This window comes from Pagrus pagrus (assembly GCF_965226575.1).
Source record: "Pagrus pagrus genome assembly, chromosome: 4".
Classification (NCBI taxonomy): Eukaryota; Metazoa; Chordata; class Actinopteri; order Spariformes; family Sparidae; genus Pagrus; species Pagrus pagrus.
In genome coordinates, this window is record NC_140188.1 from 27,547,079 (window position 1) to 27,569,448 (window position 22,370).

General features: G+C 42.0%; 1 protein-coding gene across 2 annotated transcripts in view; it reads left to right on the plus strand.

Moving 5' to 3' along the window:
- The window catches only part of LOC311255636 (calsyntenin-2-like), a 251,594-nt gene extending 246,050 nt beyond the window's left edge, over positions 1 to 5,544 (plus strand). For both annotated transcript variants that reach the window (XM_084350266.1, XM_084350267.1), the window contains 2 exons: positions 1,201 to 1,385; positions 1,604 to 5,544. In XM_084350266.1, coding sequence (XP_084206392.1) covers positions 1,201 to 1,385; positions 1,604 to 1,819 — 401 coding nt within the window. In that variant the 3' untranslated portion in view covers positions 1,820 to 5,544. The remainder of the gene's footprint in view (positions 1 to 1,200; positions 1,386 to 1,603) is intronic.
- The last annotated feature ends 16,826 nt before the right edge of the window (positions 5,545 to 22,370 follow it).

Genomic DNA, 22,370 nt, shown 5'->3' on the forward strand with positions numbered 1-22,370 from the left:
GAAATACAGGCACAGACTGTGCGTGGAAAACGATTTAAGACTCAGACTCTCAAATTCAGCCAAACATTGCAGGGCTACGTGCCTCCTGTTAAGCACACCTTCTCATTAACCTGTGGCACAAGTGCAAGTGGATTTTATATGCTATATATGTGTGTGGGGGTGGGGGGTACAGTAAAAGTTTTTACTTGATGATGACGCTAAATAAAAGTCAGGGAATCAACAAAGTTATCACAAGTCATCCTGAGGGGGGAAACTGTATGAAATCTGAACAACATTTCATGGCAATCCGTCAATAGTTGTTGAGATGCTTCAGTCTAGACCAAAGACTGACTGACAGGCTGACTGTAGAGCCACGCTGCTAGCACGCCTAGAAGAAGAGGTATTGATTGGCGAATACAGTGAAAGCAGACCAATATTGCCAAAAAATGACATGATAAGAAAATCAATAGGCCGTTACAATAATTAAAGATCACAATCACCAGCAGAGCAATATTATTTAAAGGTTAAGAAGGCCTCTGGTACAATTATGTGTGAAAGAAAATAAAAAAATCAATAGGCTATCACAAAAGGCATTCAATATCCAAGGGACCAGATAAGTATGAAAACAGTTAAGGAGGCCTGAGATACAACAACATGAGAGAAGACAACAGTGACTCACCCAGAGCCTGGCAGAAAATACACAGAATTGCTCGGGCTTGGAAAGAGGCTGGGTGTGTGGTGTGTGAGAGACGTTAGCAGGGACAGCCTCAGATGGAAAGATGCTATCAAATTGCATTATGGGACGTCCAGAATCCAGTGTTTTTTTGAGCTTGCCACTTTTAGGGATTGTAATTTAGGATATATAAGCCTCTGCTGTTCTAAATTGGACCATTTTTTTTTTTTTTTTTTGCAAATACCCCAACTTCATGGTTCAGGTGCATAGTAAATTGGAGTTGAACTGGAGGTTCGTTTTAAGTGTTGAATGAATCCAAAAATGTTTGCTCCAACAAAACTTCTATTCTACCACTCCCTGAAGTCTTGTGCTGAAAGCACAAGTGGTTCTTTCTCGGTTAACTTAACATTTGATTCATTTAAGCACATATGGAGAGACTTATCGAGGCAACTTTGGCGTGACTGCAACGCTTTATCCTGCTTCTTTTTCCACTAACATTCCCTATTCCATATCTCTCACCTCTCGCCCCTCTCTCGTCTCGTTCTCAGGCATGCCGAGCGCTGCCACCGTGGTGATTGTGATGTGCATCGCCGCTCTGGTGGTGGTTGTGGTGCTGGGCATCTACCGCATCCACCTGACCCACCAGCAGGAGGTCAAGCTGGCAGAGACGGCCAAAGAGGCGGACGGTACCTGGGACGACTCGGCTCTGACGATCACGGTCAACCCGATGGAGGTAGGATTGAAAAAAGTGTGGAAGGATGCTGTCAGGGAGGGAAATAAGGGGGAAATTAAAAGAAACTAGGTATTAGTGACTGTAATATCTCAAAAAGAGAAAAGGAGATATGTGCATGCTCTGCTTTCACATCAGGAATTAAAGGAAAAATTATGGTGATTTATTGGAAAATTTCTGTTTGTTTAGTTTCTGGAACTCTGAATATTTTCTCACAACAGAACCTGGCAGGGCCACAGGCTGCAGAGGAGGAGGCCAGCGAGGAAGAGGAGGAGGAGGAAGAGGAGGATGACGAGGAAGAGGAGGAGGAGGAGGAGGATGACATCACCAGCGCTGAGTCAGACGACAGCGAGGAGGAAGTGGACGTGCAGCTACCCAGGATGCAACGCCAGAGCAAGAGGGGCCAAAACTGGGACAAAACAACAATATCTTACTGAAACACACATTCACAGTCACACACACACACATACACACACACACACACACACACACACACACACGAACACACACATTGTTCAACACGTCCATAGTGAAACCTCAAATCAGATGGTTGAAACAAAAAGACTTTATGTGATGTTGAGGCTCTAAAAAATGAGGTAATATCTCCCCCTAGTGGAATACTACACTGAAACACACACACACACACAAACACACTGCAATGATTTAACCTCCGCCTTGTCAGAAAACCTGTTTTATACAGCTGATCAGAACTAATATGACACTAAAACTCAATCAAATGACTATCATCCTTCTTAAAGGGACAGCTCACCAAATTTAGGTCATCCCCGACAGCTGTTTCCCCTCAAACGACCTCCCTCCCACACCACAACTACGACCTTTAGTGAAATAAAGTTGTTTTGTCGGCTACCATACATTCAGTTTAGTGTGTCAGATTCCACAGTGAGATCTCCGATGTCCCATGGAAATGCAAAACAGTCTTTATTTAAGAAAAACTGGGTTGCAAGAGTAAAGAATCAGACTATTTTTGGTTTGTATACTTCATGTTATTTATCAGTCTTTATTCTAGCCTACGTGGCACAGCCAGGTGATTTTACAGAAATAGCATATTTTCAATGGTACTCAAAAACAAAACGAAAAAAAAGACGATCTGTGTGTAGTCATGTTGAACTAACCAAGGGGTCTGAGTTCTGGGTTTTTGGGAAAGACAGAGGAGTCTCCTTGTAAATTTTTATACGCTCCTTTCTTGTAAATAGTGAGTAGGTGACCCCCCTTCCCCACTCCCATCCCCTAACACCACTTTCTCCACCCAGAATCCCCCCTCCTCTCCACCTGTACACAACACACATGCCACCTCTTCATATGTATGTACGTATTCCTGAACCGCTAGCCTGCCGGGGGTCTTTGCTGAACGGACCCCTCAGTTCCTCTGTGTGTGTTTCTAGCTCTGTGTTCAGATCATTCCAGCTGACTGCGAGACTCCGGGTTTGTTGGGATGGATGTGCCACTGCCTTTATTGTGACTGGGTCTGTTGAAGCTGCACTAGGCAAGATGTTCCTGCAAAGATACATCTAAATCACACTTCAGGGATGTGACAGAGAACAGAGAGTCCCCTCACTGCTCATGTATAGCCTGCAAGACTCAAATGAAAGTTTAGTCTCAGGTGTGATCACAGCAGCGACGTCCCTACAGATTGAAAGAACGCAACACTATGAAAGCCAACATCTACTCCTGCTAGTCATTAGTGCTGCATTGCACGGATGTTGCAAAAGTGAGAAATTCCAACTTTTCTACAAGGAAAAGAGCAAATGGGGCCGGTCGTCAACAGATGCAAATATCGACTGACTGACCATTACAGGGTTTCAAAGGCCATGCCGATATCATTATCTGACTCTTTAAAATGTGATAGTTATATACAGGCAAATACTGATTTTTGTTTGTTTTCTTAAACATAGCATTGCAAACATTTTATTTGATAAGGATCAAATAAATGTTCTAATTAAAGAACTGTGAACAGAATATGTTTTGAGTGGAACATATGGCCCCTGGAAAACATCTCAAAACAGTAACGAATAGCAAATACAACAGGAAATTATAAACAATAAACTTCACTGGTATAAAGACTAGAAACATAATCAAACACAATAAAAAGCATTAAAGATGAGGCAGGACACAGGCTCAAATATGTAAAAATGCACCATATTTTTTTAGTAATAGCTATAACAAATAATATAATAAAGTAACATTAAATGAAGTATGTGTAATGTGGGAAAGCCTGTATTATGAAAATCAAAGTTGCAGTACTGAATATTTTTATATTAGCATCGGATCAAATGACTACATGTAAAACTAGAAAGGCACTCAGTAGAGCGCATACCTCCGCCAAGGCCTCCAACAGTTCCCTTTAATTCAGTCAATCCAAAATCAATCTGGATAGTCCTGTATCACTCTAAATGTTATGCCGCCTATAACTGCTTAACCATGATTTACTCCCCGCATCTGGGATCCACATCAAATTGTACTCACTCATAGCTACCAGCCGCCTAAATACGCCTGATTTCTTTTCATCAAGATGCATTGGTTATTCATTATTTTAACAAAAATGTTGAAAAACAAAACGTTGAACAAAGTGAGGTAAACTTCCTGAAAACATAACCGAATGAAAGGTGTCCCTCGGATTGATGAACCCAGAGAATTATCACCAAACTCTGCAGTTCCCCTTCACTCTGCAGAGCATTTGAATGTTTTCAGATGATAGAGGAACCAACTGTACACTACCTGCCCAGTCCCATATGGCAGATATTTAAAGTCAGTGAATACATTGAACAAAGATGAGCATTTAGCAGCCTAAGAACTCAATATTTCTCTCAGGAGTTGGTGGAGAACAAAACTGAGCTAAAAGTAGAGTCAATATAGATTTAGAGTTCATTCATCAGGTGGACAGAAACAGAACTGAATGCTCATGTTGATGTAAATAGCTAAATAGTAGTGTAAACACCAGACCAACTGTATCTGGTAATGTAAATGTTGTGTTTTCAAATGGTTAGGCTGTTCCAAAGCAGACAGAAAATCTATTAATGTTGGTTTGGCACTTTTTCAAAACATGTCTGTCAGATACAGACATCAAGTCCATGTGTAAGCCTCGTTCTGGTCAACATCAGCACCATAGCATGCTCTTTATAGCTACAAAGCATTACTTTTATGTCCATATTCTCCTAAATTACATGTTCTTTTCATTGTTATTATAATGGTTTACAATGAGGTTTGCTAGCTAATGCTGCCTAATATCACTGACACAAAATAATGAGCTGTCCCATCTTGAAAACACAAAGCGGAGAAAACTTACCTTTCTGTTTTTTCTTAGGTGGATAAAAGAGACTGCTATCACACCGAACAACCAAGAAAACTTTTACCTTTGAATAAAATGCAGCATTAATGAAAGACATTTATTTTGAGGGATGATGTCACATTACATTAATCCCACTTAAAAGCACTCGGGGCCACCTATTGTGAAGTTGCCTGGTGCAACTTGAAAGGACGAAGAGAGAAGTGAAAGAAGCGTTTGGCAGTGTCACATTTGATGCGATCAGAAAACCCAGTCGAAGGTTTCCTCACCTTGAAGTGAAAGGGCATTAATCTCTGGCTGTGGCCATCCTGAACCCAGTCTGTCTGTAATGTTCGATAGCAAAACAATCCACAAACAACAGAGAGTTTTGTCACATGTGACGTGTCTGATAGTACGGTCAGCCACAGATAAATCAACGTTTGGTTAAAGTCACAAACACTGGAAAGTTTCCTCCTCTAGCCCGGCGAACCTCTGACAGCCGTCCTGTGGGTGTAGCTGGGAGAACCTACTGTATGTGTATACTGTAGCTCTATGTTCATGTAAAGATCTCATATGTTGTTTAAGAGTTTTTCCTCATCTACTGTGACACCCAGTCTTGTGACGTCACCTCCCTTCCTTGCACCCTCCTCCCCCCGGACCCTTTGGTGGATTTTGCATCGGCCCGATCCCTAATGTTGTCCTGACGTTTGTTTTAGAAGAGGAGGACGGTGAAATTAACATGGAAACCTTGTATAATGTGTAAAAGTTTTTTTGTTTTTTTATGATTTTTTTCTCTGGACTCTTTGGTCTGTTTTCCTTTGGAATGGTCACTACAGCACTTTCTGTAAATTGGCCAATAAAAACTTGTTTTGGAATCTAGCGGTGGGTCTCGTACTTGTGTGATGGTGCACGGTCGTGTGGTGTGTACGTGTGTGAGTGTGTGTGTGTGTGTGTTCAAGCTAATATTGCATTATACGCATAGCTAATTCCATCTTTTGTCCATTACCTGATGATGAAAGTTTGGAATCTTATTAAAAAAAGTGGAAAAACTGCAGTTAGTGTGGAAAAATGTGTGCAATCAGATTCTAATTATTTATGCAGAGAGCACAGTTTTGTTTTGTATATTTGTGCAGATGAAAATGCCTTCAGTGGGTACATTATAACAGAAATACTGTTAAGTGAAAATCATTACCACCTGACCTTGGTTTATAAACTCATCTGGGAAAAAAAAAAAACTACAATTTTCTATCCTGAGATTGTTTTTACACAGTCTGTTTGCAGCAGTATTTGATTTAACTCAACACTGCGGGCAATTTCTGAATTTTCCTCGAAAAGACATTAATTTAATTGAATTCAGCCAAGCATCTACTCTCTGAACTGCTTATCCTCTCCAGGGGGAAGGTGTGACACTGATCCCCACGAGATTACTTTTAATTCATTTATAAAAAGACTGTATCAAATAGGTCGTACACGCATGGTGAAGCCAGCAAACATGAGGAAGTTGTACAAAATGTCATTATTAGTGTGCTTATTTTTCCTCTGACCCTCTATACCGACATCCAGCGGTGTTTTTTTTGACTATGTCACACATCATCAGGCTGGTGTTTCTAGTACTGTTATTATTTCTAAAGTAGATCCGTGCAGCCACAGCAGGAGAACCGCTCAGGAGAGACGGCCTTTATGCACAGTGAAAGAAATAGATATGGATATTATGCTGACAATCAAGGATATGAGCTTACTTTGCTTTGTTGTTTTCACAACAGTCTTGTATAAGAGCACAGGCACAGCTGCAGGTTGAGATAAGTCGAATCATTACAAGACGTGTTTTGGTTTGCTCTGTTCCTGCGTGAGAGCGACCAGAAACTAGAGTTTGGTGTCTGTGCTGCCTGTTTGTGGCCCCGTCTAATCTTAGCACATAGGCCGAGCCTCCTCTGTTGTTGATGATTCATGCAGTGAAACAGCACCTCCTGTGTGTATGTCGGGTTTTGTTTATGGCCTTTTTATGCCTCTGTGCTGGAGATAGCCGTGGGTGGAGGCAAAACCAATTTTTGTGAATGAAGAAACGCTTTGAGGGAATACCTTCAAATTTGGCACAAACTTCCAGCTGGACTGGAGGATGAACTGACTGAACTTTGGTGTTCAGAGGTTAAAGGTCACTGTGACCTCACAAAACACGCACAATTCATATCATTATTGCGGTAATTATGTGTAAAAGGATCAAACGGTAACATTTTATATACAAAAGGTTAAAGGTCAATGTCACTGTGACAGCCTGCATAAAATGTCCCAACCCATTATTCAATATCATACCTCAAGAACGTAACAGTGCCTGGAGGAATACAACCACAAGGAGGGAATTCTTGTTGAAGTGATCAGTGAGCAGTTTGGAAACACGACCTGATCTATAGGACCGTGCACTCTCCATGGTGCTGAAGTGCTGCTCAGCACCACAGACAGCAACACTTAAAGCTGGTCAAACTCGTCTGCAAATAATAATACACCACACCATAATACATCACAGTACTGGTCCATTTGGGCTGTGGCGCTCATTCTAAATTTGAGGGATCACAACTACAGGAAGCTTTGTGTGTGCAGTCTCTGTGCACACATAAAGGAAATAGAGGAGGTAAAAGATGCCATTACACATTTTATTTTATGCTGCTTTTATACTCGGGAACTAAATATTCCAAGCACCAGCCTAATAGGCCTTCAGAGCAGTAGTCTACAAATCCTAGTCCTTACGGCTGCATTGTGCGACGACAGACAACTGCTCCCTCATGAAGTCGAGGTAGATGGTTTTCCCCCAGAGTTTACAAGCAGGAATTCTGATTCAAGTGGTGTTCATTGTATTTTTTTTTGAATAGGAGATTAGACACTTTAAAGCTCTGAGTTGTCCGGGATGCAGCATTAGACCTGGAACGAAGGAAATTTTTGCAAAGCGATGACATTTTGGCTGGTCCTAGTCAACGCATTATGTCACTGAGGGCCCTCATAAGAACAAATATGTGTGTGGACGTAATGTATTAATGGTGTTGTGGAGACGAATCTGTTCACGCTGTCACATTATTTGGACTCATCTCCCACTTGGGAACAAAAAGCTGGTACCTACAAGGAAGACAAATACATTCAGGGTTAAGAATTAGTGTTGGTGCGTTGCTATAGTGTATATTAAAGTTTATTAGAAATGTTTTCTTTCTTTTTTTAGCCAAGTGTAAGTGTTGCTTCGGCTCATTTCTCATAAAAAAGGCTGTTATGAAAAGACATACAGGCTAATGGCACCCTGTTGTACTTTGTTGTACTGGGTGATTTAAAGACACAATTACAGAGTCATTCAGTTCCAGGAACCCAGTTGTGAGCAGCTCCTTTATTTCCATTGCACTACAGAAACACTGGTGCACATTAACAGCACAGTCTTAAATCAAGTTGTTTTCTGTGTACTTTATTTTGTACTTTTTCAGTGTGAACACACTACATAATCATGACTGGTTTAGTACTACGCCTGAGGAAAAGTGAGGTTGGCTTGAGTTCAGGCAAGTGCTGATATTATGCAGCCTGCAAATATGAACTGTTTTTTGTGCTGCAAGTAGTTAAAGATAAAACATGTTTTGTCAGTAGTACTAATACTACAACTTGATTCCTTCAGCTAGTTTCTTTATTATTTTAACATCTACTTTTAAAAGACACATCTACTTCCGATATCATTTTGTATTTAAGTTAAGATTAATGTATTTTCATGTATTCTGTAGCTTACAAGTGCCTCTAATCATTTCTGAAAACACACCAGTAATCGTCTCTTTACTGGAAACACCTTGTTTCCACCAGCCAGTCTGCTTCGGTTCAGTTTGTCACACATCAGAGCAGCAAACCCTTTACAATACAGCTCATCTCCTGTGCTATACTATACTAAAGGATGCTGGGATTTTGAGTCCATGATCAAAAGCGTGTCTCCATCTCGTGGATATCGACAACGCTGCACGACCTCCTACCATCACTTCAGAGCCAGTGTTCCATTCTGTCCATGTTTCCCCGTCACTTCTCCGCTCCCTCAGGCCTGCTCTACTCTATTCACAGCCTTTTGTCACGACATGTACAGGTGTTAATGATCTCATTTATGACTTCAGCCTTGAGCCAGTTAGGGATTAGTATGAATTTTTGAGGACGCAGCGTTACTCAAATTCCAACAGCTGTTATAAAACCAGTAAATTGCTTGCAGATACTGGCGGCAGAACCAACTCAATAGAGAAGAATTAAAATATTCACAAAACTTTTTGATTTTCCTGGGTAGAGTGGAGCCGGGGAAGCTCCAGGCACTGTCACCTTCACTCTCGACTCACAAACAGAAATAGACTTTAGATTCTGCACACAAATCTTCTCTCTCCCTCAAACTCCGAGCTGCAGCACAACTCTGTAATTACCCACTCATTTAATTAACATTTCAATTAGCCGGTGAATCATTTATTTTGCCCGGTTCTAAAGACAGCCGAGCCAGAAAAGAGATGGACATATGCTGCCTCTCTCTTGTCATTGTCGCTTAGATGATGACAGTGTCAAAGCTGGAGGGTTATCACATCCTGTCACTCACAGAAGCGTCTTGTAAGTGGGAGTTGCAGCAGTATATATAAATAATCAAGTCCAAGCTGCCTGAAACAAAAATAGAGTACTTTTATTCCCATATACATTATTTATCAGGTTTCGTTATACTCCAAGGCAATTAGAACAAAGTTAAATCCTTAATTGTGACCTTGAGAAACTAAAAGCAGCAGTGATGAAAGAGGGAACCGAGGGAATTTGCGCAGACACGGGGCAGACCTTCTGTCTGAGGAAGCCAAACCTCACTGTAATTAATTGGGAACAAAAGGTGAGCATGACGCGTGAGCACGGATTTAAAAGCAAAGGCGTTGAAGCAGAGATGAAGGCGGAGCTGCTTTCCCACAACAAAACACGGCCCACCGTGTGATATTTGAAAGTAATAGCAGATGGTCGCACAGCGGTGGCTGGTGTGCAAACGATTTTAAAGGGTCAACCAGTGAGCCTTTGTACACTGGAGGGTGCGAAGCCAACGCGGGAAACCGTGGCCTTTAAGGCTGCCAGTGTCCTGAAGCATGATATCAGTGCTGAGTAGAGAGGTTCATAGGTTTGGAGCTGGTTATTAACATTTCACCATGAAACACAGAACATGTGTTCAGTAAATACTGGCCTGTGTGGATTTCAAGCATAATTATGAGTGTGTTTTTTTATATATTCCACATTTTGTAAAATTGCTGTGCAACAACAACAACAAAAAAAAACAAAATAACCTCTCACTCAGTTTAACACCTTTGCCTTCTGTCAAAATTTCTGATGTATGTGCACAGGTTTTCATGCACGTTCGCTCTGTTAACAGCTTATTGTTTATGCGCTGTAATGGTTATAGAGTTACCAAGCGAATGAGGACGAAGCTTCTGGAAGTGTTTGACCCCGTTCTGCATTCCCATTGGGCGGCCTAGCTACCGAAATTGGCTACCCATGAGCCTTAGCTGCTGTTGCTCCAGAGAAGATGCCAGTGGAATCACAGTAAAGTCAAAATGCTTTGTAGCTGTAGTTGTGAACAAAAAGGGGCCGCGTGCTGTACTGTAGCTGCTGAGGTCATCTAAAATTGACCCAATAGAGCAGCGTAACCTTTAGCTTTCACCAGCCGTTAGCAGCTCACATGACAGAATTTGAATGTTGATGATTGGATGTTTCTTTCCCACATGCACATTGTTAGTCATAGTTAACTTCTCCCTGGAGACAGATGGGACTTTTACTTCCAGAGCATGTGCATCTGATGAAACTCCTCCACAGCTGGTTAACTTGGTGTCCCTTCATGTTCTTTTAAATAAGCTGCGTTAATGATTTGAAGCCTCTGCTGTGTGACTGGCAATTATAAAGTAAACCAACTAACTTAGTCAGCTACTGCCTATCTGGCAGGTGTCAGCTAGCTAAGCCTAGTTTGCCACGGTTGCTAGGCTGGAAGCCAATACATCACAGACTAACTTACTAACCGAATCTCATAAAGGTTTGTGAATTACTTGCTTGCAAAACAAACAAATCCTGTTGATGGAGCCTGAAGGTGAACTTGAGCATACAGAGTAGGGGATTTCTCTGATTGAGAATGGTTGTGTCCCTATGTGGACAATAGAAAACACGCTACTAACACAAAAACATTTAAATACTTCTCTACAAAATGTAATTGATGTGTAACTCCATCCACCTTCAACTTTCCAAGAGCCACATTCTCTACCAGGCCTCTGCCATGCTGCTGAGCCCCCTAGCATAAGGGTCTCCGAGTGGGCCCACCTGGACCTGACACATGGGCCTGAAATCATCTGCTGGTACACAGACCCTCAGGAATCAAGAGGCGGGAGCAGCGTGTGAGGCACAACAGTCAACAAGTATTAAAACGCTCATTACCTCACTCACCAAACATGCTTCAGAGGAACATGAGCTCTGTCAGCTGCCTGGGAAAACAGGAGGAAATGGTGAACCACTTTGGAAAAACACCATCATATTTGGCCTAAACCAACGCTTCTAACAAAAACAACAGTCAAGAAGTGAGAACACTCTTCCAAGTAAACACCCCACAGCTTTACTGCAAAACCTCTGAATATCACAAGGTACTGCCAGAACTTTTCCAACTCACCTACAGGGCCAGTGTTGCCTTGCTTGCAAAACATTTGGGGCAAGAAAACGTCTCCATCCTCATATGACACTTCCCTGATACCTGTGGTCACTATAATCTGCATCGTGTCACATACAGTACATTTAAACTGGCTTGTCATAGTCAATTCAATACAGCATGAGGTGCATTTCACATTAAGCAGTGGGGATAGGGCAGACAGAGCTTGAAAACCTAATTTGACATCAGGGTACCAGTAACAGGCCTCCCCTAAGTCCTCATTTCTTTGGAAACTATTATTGTGTAATCATGCTGACAATGACACAATGTCTTCTCTTCCCCAGAAGGAGGAAGCTGTGGCAGGTCCCACAGCTGACACATGAGAGTCGGTTTTCACTGATTTCACAAATGGAGTTACAATGGCTGAAGAGGTCTGAGACAAGCTTGACGGACGACACAACAGTCCAACTCAAGCCAACAGGAAAGAGGAGCTGAGATTGTTTTGTTAACGGCTGTTTCCATGTTTGTAGCTGCGGTAATAGATTTTTGTCCACGGGTTTGTTTCTGGATGTGAGGGCTCGGATCACTTCACTTGGCAACACCCTCCGACAACCAAGCAAACCACTGGTGGACTTTATAGTTGATAAAACATGATAAAGTGCCCCCTGAGGTGCCCTTTGAGTTCCCTTTCTGCACGCTGGTGCCATTTTTATCTTTTCACCCCTGACCCTCAAACATCCTGAGTGCACCACTGACGCAAGTTACAATAATAGTTCACTGAAATGAGTTTCTGAAGACATTTTAGGGGAGAACTAAGCTGTGCAGCTGCTGAATTTGTCTTAAATCATTTAACTTTACAGCAGCTGCACGGCTGTTTACGTAGACAATGAATGGGAAGTATTGAAAGGACAGATACCGTGGACACGTACCATGACTCCCTCCTTTCCCCCTCAATCAAAACATTGAAAACAAAAGACGTAGTTTGAGGACATTGTGAAGTAGCGTGGGAAGTTACAGCGACAGATGACCAACACAAATGCACCACTGCCTTAAAATAGCAGATTTCTCTGGGATAGCGCTATGAGGGAGGAAAGAGTAAACCCAAACAGTTCAGTTGAAGAGGCCAGACAACCAAAACAATGAGCTAAAAGACACTACAATGCTTGGCTGAACTGAGGAGTCAAGTGATAATTCTTATATATATAATTCTCAGGTGCTCACAAACATGGAAAGTTTAACATCTATCATTCTGCGGTAACTTAGCGAACTCAACTTGCAGATGAAGACTGCGATGTGATCGAACGCTCCAAAATGAGCACCTAAGTGAACCTGAGCTGAGATCGTCTTGGCAGCCACTGTAAAAACGTCTCCTCTTCCTCCTCTACAGCAGAATATTCACAGCTTTCAAGTGCACTAAATCCCTTTCACCTCATAAACAAACCCTCTTACTGACACGAGATTACACTCCAGTCAAATAATTACAGCTCCTCACACTCCGGTGGCCAGCAGCACCACACCACTTCACTGTCGAGGACGGGCTAATCCACTTTGTTCTAATTATGAGGCCACCGTAGGAGTAGTTTCTGGAAAATGAGTTTGCCTCTCTACAGAATTAAGCTAATCAATGCATGAATTAGCTAAGTTTATGTGAATGTTTACAGGAGGCCAACTCACAAGCCACAAGGAAACTGCACCTCTTTTCAGACTTTAACGTCAGTTATAAAACTGTTGTATAACGTGTCTCTGGAGGAGCTTCGTCATGTCTGGGAAAATAACCCCGATGATGTCATAATGATGTCGTATAAATATATGAATTGAACGTCATGAAGATGGGCCATGCTGTTTGAAAGAAACAGGCATTTACCAGGTAGGAGGGCCTGATAAAAGGATCAGATCAGAAGATGTGACAGACATTTTTCAAAGCTTTTTCTGAAACTTCACAGAAGTAAACAGGGCAGTATTTCCTGAATTCTTCCTAAAGTGTGTAGTGAGATGAATTATGTCGGCCATTGTCTTGTTAATGATTCATCAGATGATAAAGTAAAGACATCCATAGACCTTGTCCTAAGATGTCTGCGAAAGCTACTATGCTTGCTCATAAATTGTGCATGTGTTCGGTTACTGTGTCGTTAGCTTTATTCAGAGTACTTTGCACCCCTCTATATCCTGCCTACTTGGGCAGTGGCCTTTGACAATGGCATGAGGCTGCTTTTTAAACCTCAAGGACGGTGTAGCACCAGCCAGATGTTTGTAAGTGTTGGTGTGCATCTGCTCCGCCATAATATAAAATCTTATCCACTAATACATGTGCAAGGCCTTGGTTAACCTGAGTTGAGCTCGGTCGGGTTTTCATCCAGACTGTGGAGCCACTGGTGCTCCTGTTTGTATGTGGGTGCAGTCTGCTCATTTCTATGTGTTTGATATGAATCTATGTATGTATTGTATTTACTATTTTTATTTTCAATGGACATGTTTTTGTAGATATTGTCCGTCTATATATTGCCTATTTGTTTTTAGTGTGACATGGACCCTCATCTGTGTCCTTAATGAAGTCATTATCATATTTTCTTATCTTATATTATGTTTAATAAAGTAACAATCTCATTTACCCCTTTAAAAACTCCCCTCTTGCAGGGGTTTGACTCTCTCTCTCTCACACACTGTTTAATATAAGCCGTAGTGCTGTAATGGCTACAGATGCCCAAAAGGTGGCAGCACTAATGCAGGAAAAAGACTGGATCCATCTGGATCAGTTCATCAACTGGCTTGAGCCACATGTGGGGTCATTAGGTACACACACACAGGTGCAGCAGGATTTAGTGTTTTATGAATTTTTAATGATATTAGGGCTTTAAAACTATCATTTCTGTGGAGCTCTCATTGTAACGTTCAGTCAAGTCAAACCAAAACCACGCGGCAACTTGCACAACCGCATGTTGCCGCATTGCCACTGCATTGCGACTTGTCACCACCACCATCCATCAGGATCCAGTGAACAAGAGACCTCTCTGTTAAAAAGCAAACATCTGGGAGCGCTTATGTTGAAATAGAGACATGTTGGTTCTTATCGGAATAAAGTCATCAAAACCAGGAGCGCAGCATTAAAGGTCATGAACCCCTAATCCTGCCTGTCATTGGCTGGTTGTGTATTTACATAAGGTGCATACGGCACAATGCTGAGGAAACAGAACAGGCCAGTGGGCACAGATGACACTGCACACACTGCACACTGACGTCACACAGTGTGTGCGTAGATATGAAGGATTTAAAAACAACTTTTGGCACCCGGTCAGTGACAACAGTGGCTGCTGTGTGCGTTGGTCTGATGAGATTATGAGGTCATCGCCTCAGCCGAGTGGTTTGATGGAGCTGCCAATGTGCACACACACACACACACACATAAAACCACCATATTTAAATACACGAACCAGAAACACACATGAGAGTCAGCTGTATTGCCTGTAGGCTGTGGCCGGTAATTAACCTCGGTGTGTGTGTGTGTGTGTGTGTGTGAGTGTGTGCTCACAGGGATATGTTATCACTAATTTTAGATGCACCCTTGCAGTAAGGCGGTTTGTTTTTGCCTAACAGGCAGCAGGTGACATTTGAAAAGGTTGAGATAGCAGGAAGGAGGTCCGACTGGAGCCCGGTGAAAGTATTAACAAGCACACTCGATTGGAACATCATACCAGCTTGTTTTACATCTCTCTTGCACCCTTTAACTGTAAACACTGTAGAAAAACTGACACTATTCAATCAAAATACCCACTTTTTTCTCAACTGGAAAAAACATAGAAATAAAAAAAAGAGTTGTGGATGCTCGGAGGGAGGCACTGATGGTACAGGGGAGACAGACGGAAAAAAGATAAAGGATGGATGCGAAAAAGGCACCATACTGTTATTATTGGGCCTCACACTGAGTTCCCCTACTGTGAGAGTGTGTGTGACAGAGAGATAAGAGTGTGACTCATGCATACCTTCACAGAGACCCTAAAGATACCCAGGTAACACTCGAAACTAGCGCTGCTCAAATTAGAAGTCAGTGTTGTGACCATGTACACGCTCATTAAGCTGCTGTTTACGGAGCATGAAAAACTCCTCCAGATGAGGGTTTTGCCTCTCGATATTTTTTATTTTTGTACCTCTGAAGCTTTCTTCCATATATTCAGCTGGGAAAAGTGTCTGTGTTATTATCTCCACTGCCGTTATCTCCACTCTGATTTTGAAAAAAGTACATAGCACAGACAAAAATAGCCCCTTTTTTGTATTTTCCTTTTTCACTCTCTGCGACTTCAGCCCAGCTACTCTTCTCTTGTTGTTAGTTTTTGCTGTACTTTTCCTCCAGCCGGAGGAACACAGTGTTCAGGCGGTGTGTAAAGAGAGTTTTTAAGCTAACAGCTAACTCGAGAAGTTTGGCCCTTCGAGCTGAATTTCATCATTTTTGTGATTCTTTGCATGCGTACTCTAAGCCTCAACTGCTGCCTACTTTATCACTGGAAGGGGCTGAAATTTGTACTGAACATCAAAGAGACCCAAAGGAAACTTAACAACATGTGTTCACTTCAATAGTTGTTGCACAATGTTTACAGTAACTGAATCAATGACACTAAAATCTTTATTTTACCCGAACAAAGACACTTTCATATTTTCACTGGCTGTAATATTACACTCAGTGGTTTTATTACACTGGTACATATTTGTACTGTGTTGCCTTCAAGCAGTGGCAGGATGTATGAGGGGCGAGGCAAGTAAATTCACCACGTTTTGCTCACTGGAAGGGCACCCTAGTGGCCAGTTTATCATGTTTAATCTACCATAGTGGCATCCCAGAGGACACTTTTGTTGTTTATTCAAACATCGGGGCACCAGGTGATCCAGTCGGGACCAAAGTGCTGGACCGAACAAAGGATGGTCTTATCTAATGAAGCCGGAACAAGCCACATGAAGTCAAAGAGGCACAGCGTTTCTGCATCACTGGAGTGTTGTTAATTGTCAAACAGCAGCACTGGATCAGATATATTACAACAGTGAGGAGTAGTTGATAGAATAGCAAAAGGTCAACATACTTTAAATAAAGTGCTTGTTGGATTGTTAATGAATAATCAGGAGCAACACAATGAAAGCCTTTGAAGAGAGACTGTGCGCTTGAACTATTTACAGCATTCAGTCTCCTTCATACGCGACTGTATAGCAGGAGTACAAAGAATGATTGATCAGGGTTTCATCAGAAGCTTTCACCTCCTGCCAAGATTAAACCAACACTTTCCTGCGGTTGAAAATGTTTATTTAAAAAAAGAAAAAAGGAATTTCAGTGTCAGTGTTTAACAAAACAAGTTTTTCTCTCTCACCTCAGTGATCTGATGTCTCAGTGTGATGTGGGTGATGACGACGATGATGATGACGACCATGGGGGTGATTCTGGTTTGTGGGGAAAAAAGTTCCACGATGTTCCAAAAGTTTTTTACTTTTCTGTTGTTTAATAAACTGAGTGATTTAAGCAGAGAACCAGTTCTAGGAGAAAAGGTGAGATCTTTAGAAGTGATTTGTTTGTGGATAAAAAACATCGCATATAGAATAATGAAACTGATCAGATATTCAAAAGCACCATCATCTGGATTATCCTTTCGATTTTCTTTTCTGCTTTCGGGCTTCTCCTGATAACCTCTGGTAACCCTGTGTTTAACGTTACACATGAACTGTGGGTAATTACCCTCGGACAAAGTGTGCAGTAATGTGTACTTAGGGAAAGTGGCCATAAAGGGCTCAAAATGTCTGCCAGAGAGCCCTCGTGCAGTTGACAGTTTGACCGTTGGAAAGCCCTGAGGCCTGTGAACTTACTGGGAAAACATCTCAAAGTCTGTGAGTCTGAGAGTGTGGATATTGGGACTGGGTTCAAGAAGAAGAAGAACACTATAAATACTTTTGAGAAATTCAATTTTGTGAATTGAGAGGTGAACTGGCACCTCTGCAGCTACCTGTTCACACTCCATGCTGACTGGTCTGTACAGGTCTCAGGCCGGCCACCCTTCAGTTGCCACAGACAGAGCTGCTGCCGCCCCGACATGCAGGTTAACTGGTGACTCTAACGTAGATGTGAATGTGAGTGTGAATGGCTGTTCATCTGAGACTGTGATGAACTAGATGCATCCAGCCTCTTGTATTGGCTCCAGCCTCCCCACGAGGCTGAAGAGACAAAGACGATCAGTAAAAAAGCTCTGACAGAAGTACAAAACAAGCTCTTTAAATATCAGCTTGGGCTTTGGCAAACAATGATTGACGTTTTTCACTATTTTCTGACATTTTATCAACCAAACAATGAAGCAATGAATCCAGACAGAAACAGTGGAGTCGTTAAAATGTACTTCATGTTAAATTTCCATGTGATAACATCTTTAAAAGGATTGTGCTGGTTTAGGTTTCAGTACGCTGAAAGATAAAACAGTCCCAGTGAACTCTGCTACGGTCTGTCTGTTGCTTTCAGTTCATTGGTTCAGTGTCCCCAGACAGATCTGTGGAGGTGGGGATGCTGCATTGGCGGACTTGGGAACTTTTTTTGTTTGATTTTTTTTCTCTCTGATGATCGCCCTCTATCTGTGCGGCCTCCACAGTCCAGCTGAGAGACAGGAGTAGAGAGAAGCTGATGCATTATCTGATACTTGTCTGAGTCGACTGCAATTACTGTGCTTAAGTCTTTGTTGCCCTGGGTCTTGTCTACATACACACAGACTACCCAATATTCAGACTTCACCGCTCTTGCTGAACCTTCACTGATTTAATTACCCACAATTCATTGTAATACAGACTCAATGTTGTAATTGTAACTGTATTCTCATCCCCTCGCACGCAAGTCCAGAGGGAGGACATTTGGATTGAGCCACCACTTGAGGTTGTCGAGGCAGTATGCAGTTGTAAAGAGTACCTGCAGGCACTACTCGGGGCTGAATAAGGGTTTGCAAAGTATATTCTTGAAATCTATATTTTAATTCCTTGTTTGTATCGTCACAAATAGACACTTAAACTGAAAAATCAGTCACAGATGAGACTGTAAACCACAGTGCACTTCATAGTATAGATGCACAGCCTCATCTCTCAGATATCTGAAGGGAACAGTTATTTTAAAGCAACATAATGTAACTTTTTTATCTTAAAATAACAGCTTCAGAATCATGTGGATGGTACAGTGTCTTGTAAAAGGCTGAATGGTGCCTCTGTCTCAGCCACTCTGCCTCACTATCACTTGTTTCACAGCGTTACACACACACGTTTACTTCAACATACAAGCTTTCAACACATAGCATTGTTATGATGTAGTGAGTTTTGTTTGTAGTTAGCACCTACATTACACCTGACAAACTGTTGCAGAGATGGGATTTGTATTCACGACAACAGTGTTGCACTCATAAACTGCCCATTTCAAAATGGCAGTCTCTACATAATGTTGCTTTAAGTGCAAGTCTTTTATTTAAACTTCATTGTCCCCCCTCACTCCTGGAGCCAATCCTACTCCCCCTTGGAGATTAGATGGCAGTCCGTCACAGTGTATTTTTTATAAACCCATCGTCACTTTGAAGTCGTTCCATTTTCACTTTGTCAAGATTTTTTGACACTTATTAACAGCAACATTTATTTCATTCAATGTGATTTTTGAGGTTGTAAGAAAGTGTTAAAAGTTACACCTTCCGTCTTTTTCTGAACCTCTTAAAGGTCCTGTTTGTAAGAAAAGTTACAAAAGTTGTCTCATTTCCAGCTCGTCAAATACTGACGCACTGGGTCCTACGATCCCAAAGCATCAGTATTTAATGAGTTGGGAATGAGACTCAAAAGTCAACTTCTCTTACAAATAGGACCTTTAAAGATGAATCACAAACTGCAACTCAAAAATCAACAAAAGTGGAACAGATAACGCATCTTTGATGTCGGTGCTGAACGCAGATGGAGCATAAACGAGATATGGTCACATCCCTATCTGTGACTGTGTACAAATCCCTGAAGTAGGTCAAAGAAAACATCCCTTACTTTGAGGATTTTTCTCCTCTGAAGATATCTCCATGTGTGATCTGGAGGGGTAGAGCCAAGCGCGAGGAGAAATCTGAAATGTAAGCTTTTACATGACTTACCAAGCAAAGCAGGCGCAGGATTTTCCTCCATAAATTATGGATCTGTGCCTGTCTCTGTGGCAGACAAGCGGCCTCCAACCATCCATCTCCTCCTCAGCTCGCTCCGCCACTTTCCATACATGCATATGTATAATAACGTGTATTCATACAGAAGGGGAAGGAGGCGTGGAGGATGTGAGGATGCAGAGCAGTGTGATGGACAATTATTTTCTCAAGCTCTCTTTCTCAGAGCTTAAACACACACCTTTTATTGCCTGTCAAAGCAGGTGAGGCAGAAGATAAAGCTCTCAATGGCAAATATGCTTTTGAGAAAAGGAGAACGGGGATGGGAGGATTTAAATAGCCCGAGCAGAGCGGAGTAAAAGGGAGACGGAAGGAAAAGTTGGCAGAGTGTGATGGAGGAGAGGAGGCAGAGGGAAAAGACAGCGAGATGAATTGAAGTGAAGCCTTACTGTCAGGAGGCAGCTAAATATGGATCGAGCAAAGCAGAGTCACTTTTAACCAGATCAAACAAGTCATCAGCTTTAACTTTCAGGCTTGTTCAATAATCCTTTAAGGGGGCTGCTGCCTGCATTATTGAACAGCACTATATGCTAAGGCAGACACGTGCTACAGCTGGGGATCAATTACACACCGGAGCTTTTAGCAGGTCTCGTCTCTCTGGAGTGACTTGCATTTCACTATCTTTTTATCTGCGTTTATTTTGCTGTCAGAGAGTTAATGAACATGTGCACAGGAGCACAATGTGGAGCAAGTTCTCCTCATCAAAGTCCGTCTTGTTCAACAGACACGTTTATGTCATCATCATTAAAGCATTAAATGTCCGTGTCCATCAATTCTCCAGTGTTAGTGCTGGTCAGATGCCTCTCAGTGCGATTATGATATTATCTACACAGGCTGCTCTCTGCTGCACAACATTAATGGATTTTCTGTTGGTGGTGCCAGGGAAAGCCACGCTGAGTTGAACTTTGATCACAAAACAGGCTTTGTTGTGTTCAGAGTCGGCCCAGGGGCCGGGAATCTGGTTTAGAGCCAGCTCGTCTCAACTCAACAGCAAAACCAGCATCTGGAGCTTTGACAGCAGCAAAGGATTTTCTGTCACAGTAAACCTTTGTACTTCATGCTACTCACATCATCAGTGTTGAGAAAAAAAAAAAAAAAAAGAGTAACACACCATTAAAGGGGCAATTTGTAAGATATGGCCTGAATTTTAGTTTTTAACATTCAAAGAAGGAACTGACATTATCAGCAGTGTGAAGATACAACAGCGTTGATGTTATGTCAAAGGGCTCTGTATGGTGTCGCAGATTTGTCTACTAAAGTTAGCATGCTAACCAGCTAGCCCTGGCCTGTCCTGTCTTGCAATACCAATTTGGCCCACAAGACGCGATAGTCCGAATTAGATTAAGGATGTAGTGTTCGTTATCTTAAACAGTATACCTCATTTTTACAAGAGGAATAAGCTTTGAGTACGGCAAATGTAACGATAATTAAGTCCCAAAACCAAATAAAGAGCAGGACTTAGCTTATGTTGCTATTCTGAACGGATATTTTATCACCTGGGCTCCCTGTCAGTGGATGTTACAGTACTGAAAATGTAAATATACAATTTACAAACAGCAGTATACTTGAAAACAGGATATTGCTGCAACCCTATATGTAACATTACATAATAAACCACCTGGTTGCCACTGTCGGTAGGATGCTAGTTATTTGCCAACAGTTGTGCCTAGTAGTTGAATCTGCTAAATGTTGTCCATGTTTGGTTTGTGAAGAGTGACAAATGGAAGACAACTTTCCAAACTCTACAAAAACTGTGTTCACAGGCCTGCCACTGCCTTGTTACTGTAGCCAAGTCAGTTCAGGTACTGAACCTGACTGCCCAATGCTGGTTTTTAGGGAACAGTCAAGTAAGATGGAAAAACTATGGATCAAATCATCTGTATGATGAAATGTATGATGCTCAGAGAGGACAGGAAGCGAGCCAAGTTTAGCAGAGTTTATTTTTATTCACATTTAAAAGATTCTCATTGCAGCACATTCTTCCACCTATACCAGCGAGTCCCACAGACAAAATCTCAAAATCCATAGCAGAAAAAAAAGACATTAAAAAAATCTCTTAAGACCATCATTTCCAAAAGAAAATCTGGTATAAAAACCCATATGATGGTAAGACGGTGGAAGAAAAAGATAGAAAAAGCAGCATTTAAAACTTTTGGTGGGGGGGGTCTGATGATATGACAGAAGTGTCATGTGCTTTTATTTGTGTGTGTGTGTGTGTACACTGTCATAGAGCAGGCACATTAGCAGTCAAAGACACAGCTTCACCTTCAGATCAATCTCTATCAGCAGTGCATCGACCAACAAACATGATGGAGGCTGGGATTACACTGGAGCCAGTGACGGAGAGACAGACGGGAGGAAGACAGAGAGAGGAGTTCAAACCAGACTGGAGTTGTTGTGTTTATTTGCCTGTAGGTGGTAACTGACTGCTTGTCAGTGAGTTGTGTTCTTACTACAGACAGTTAGGGCTTTGTTTTCTGCACACTCCTGACACACACACACAGACACACACTGTATACATATAATCCATGTGTGCTGCACTGTTTACACACTAGCAAAAATAGAACTGTGTGCGAGGACTTTCTCCCCCCCCCCCCCCCCCCCCTCTCTCTCTCTCTCTCTCTTTCTCTCTCTCTCTCCCCCTCCTCTTCTCCCTCGATCTCCTGTGGCTTGGAGGGATTGTTGCATCTCCACAGAGCCGGCTGTGTTGTTGGGAATATAAATATAAATACCAACATGTTTCCGAGGAGGCTTCCTCACAGTCTGTGCAGAACAGATGTCGGGGTAAACTGTCACCCTCAACACCACAGCGTATAAGGCCTTTCAAACTGAGGACATGTCGTTTGACTTTTATACATGTGATTAGCAAGGACACTGGATTGCAATAC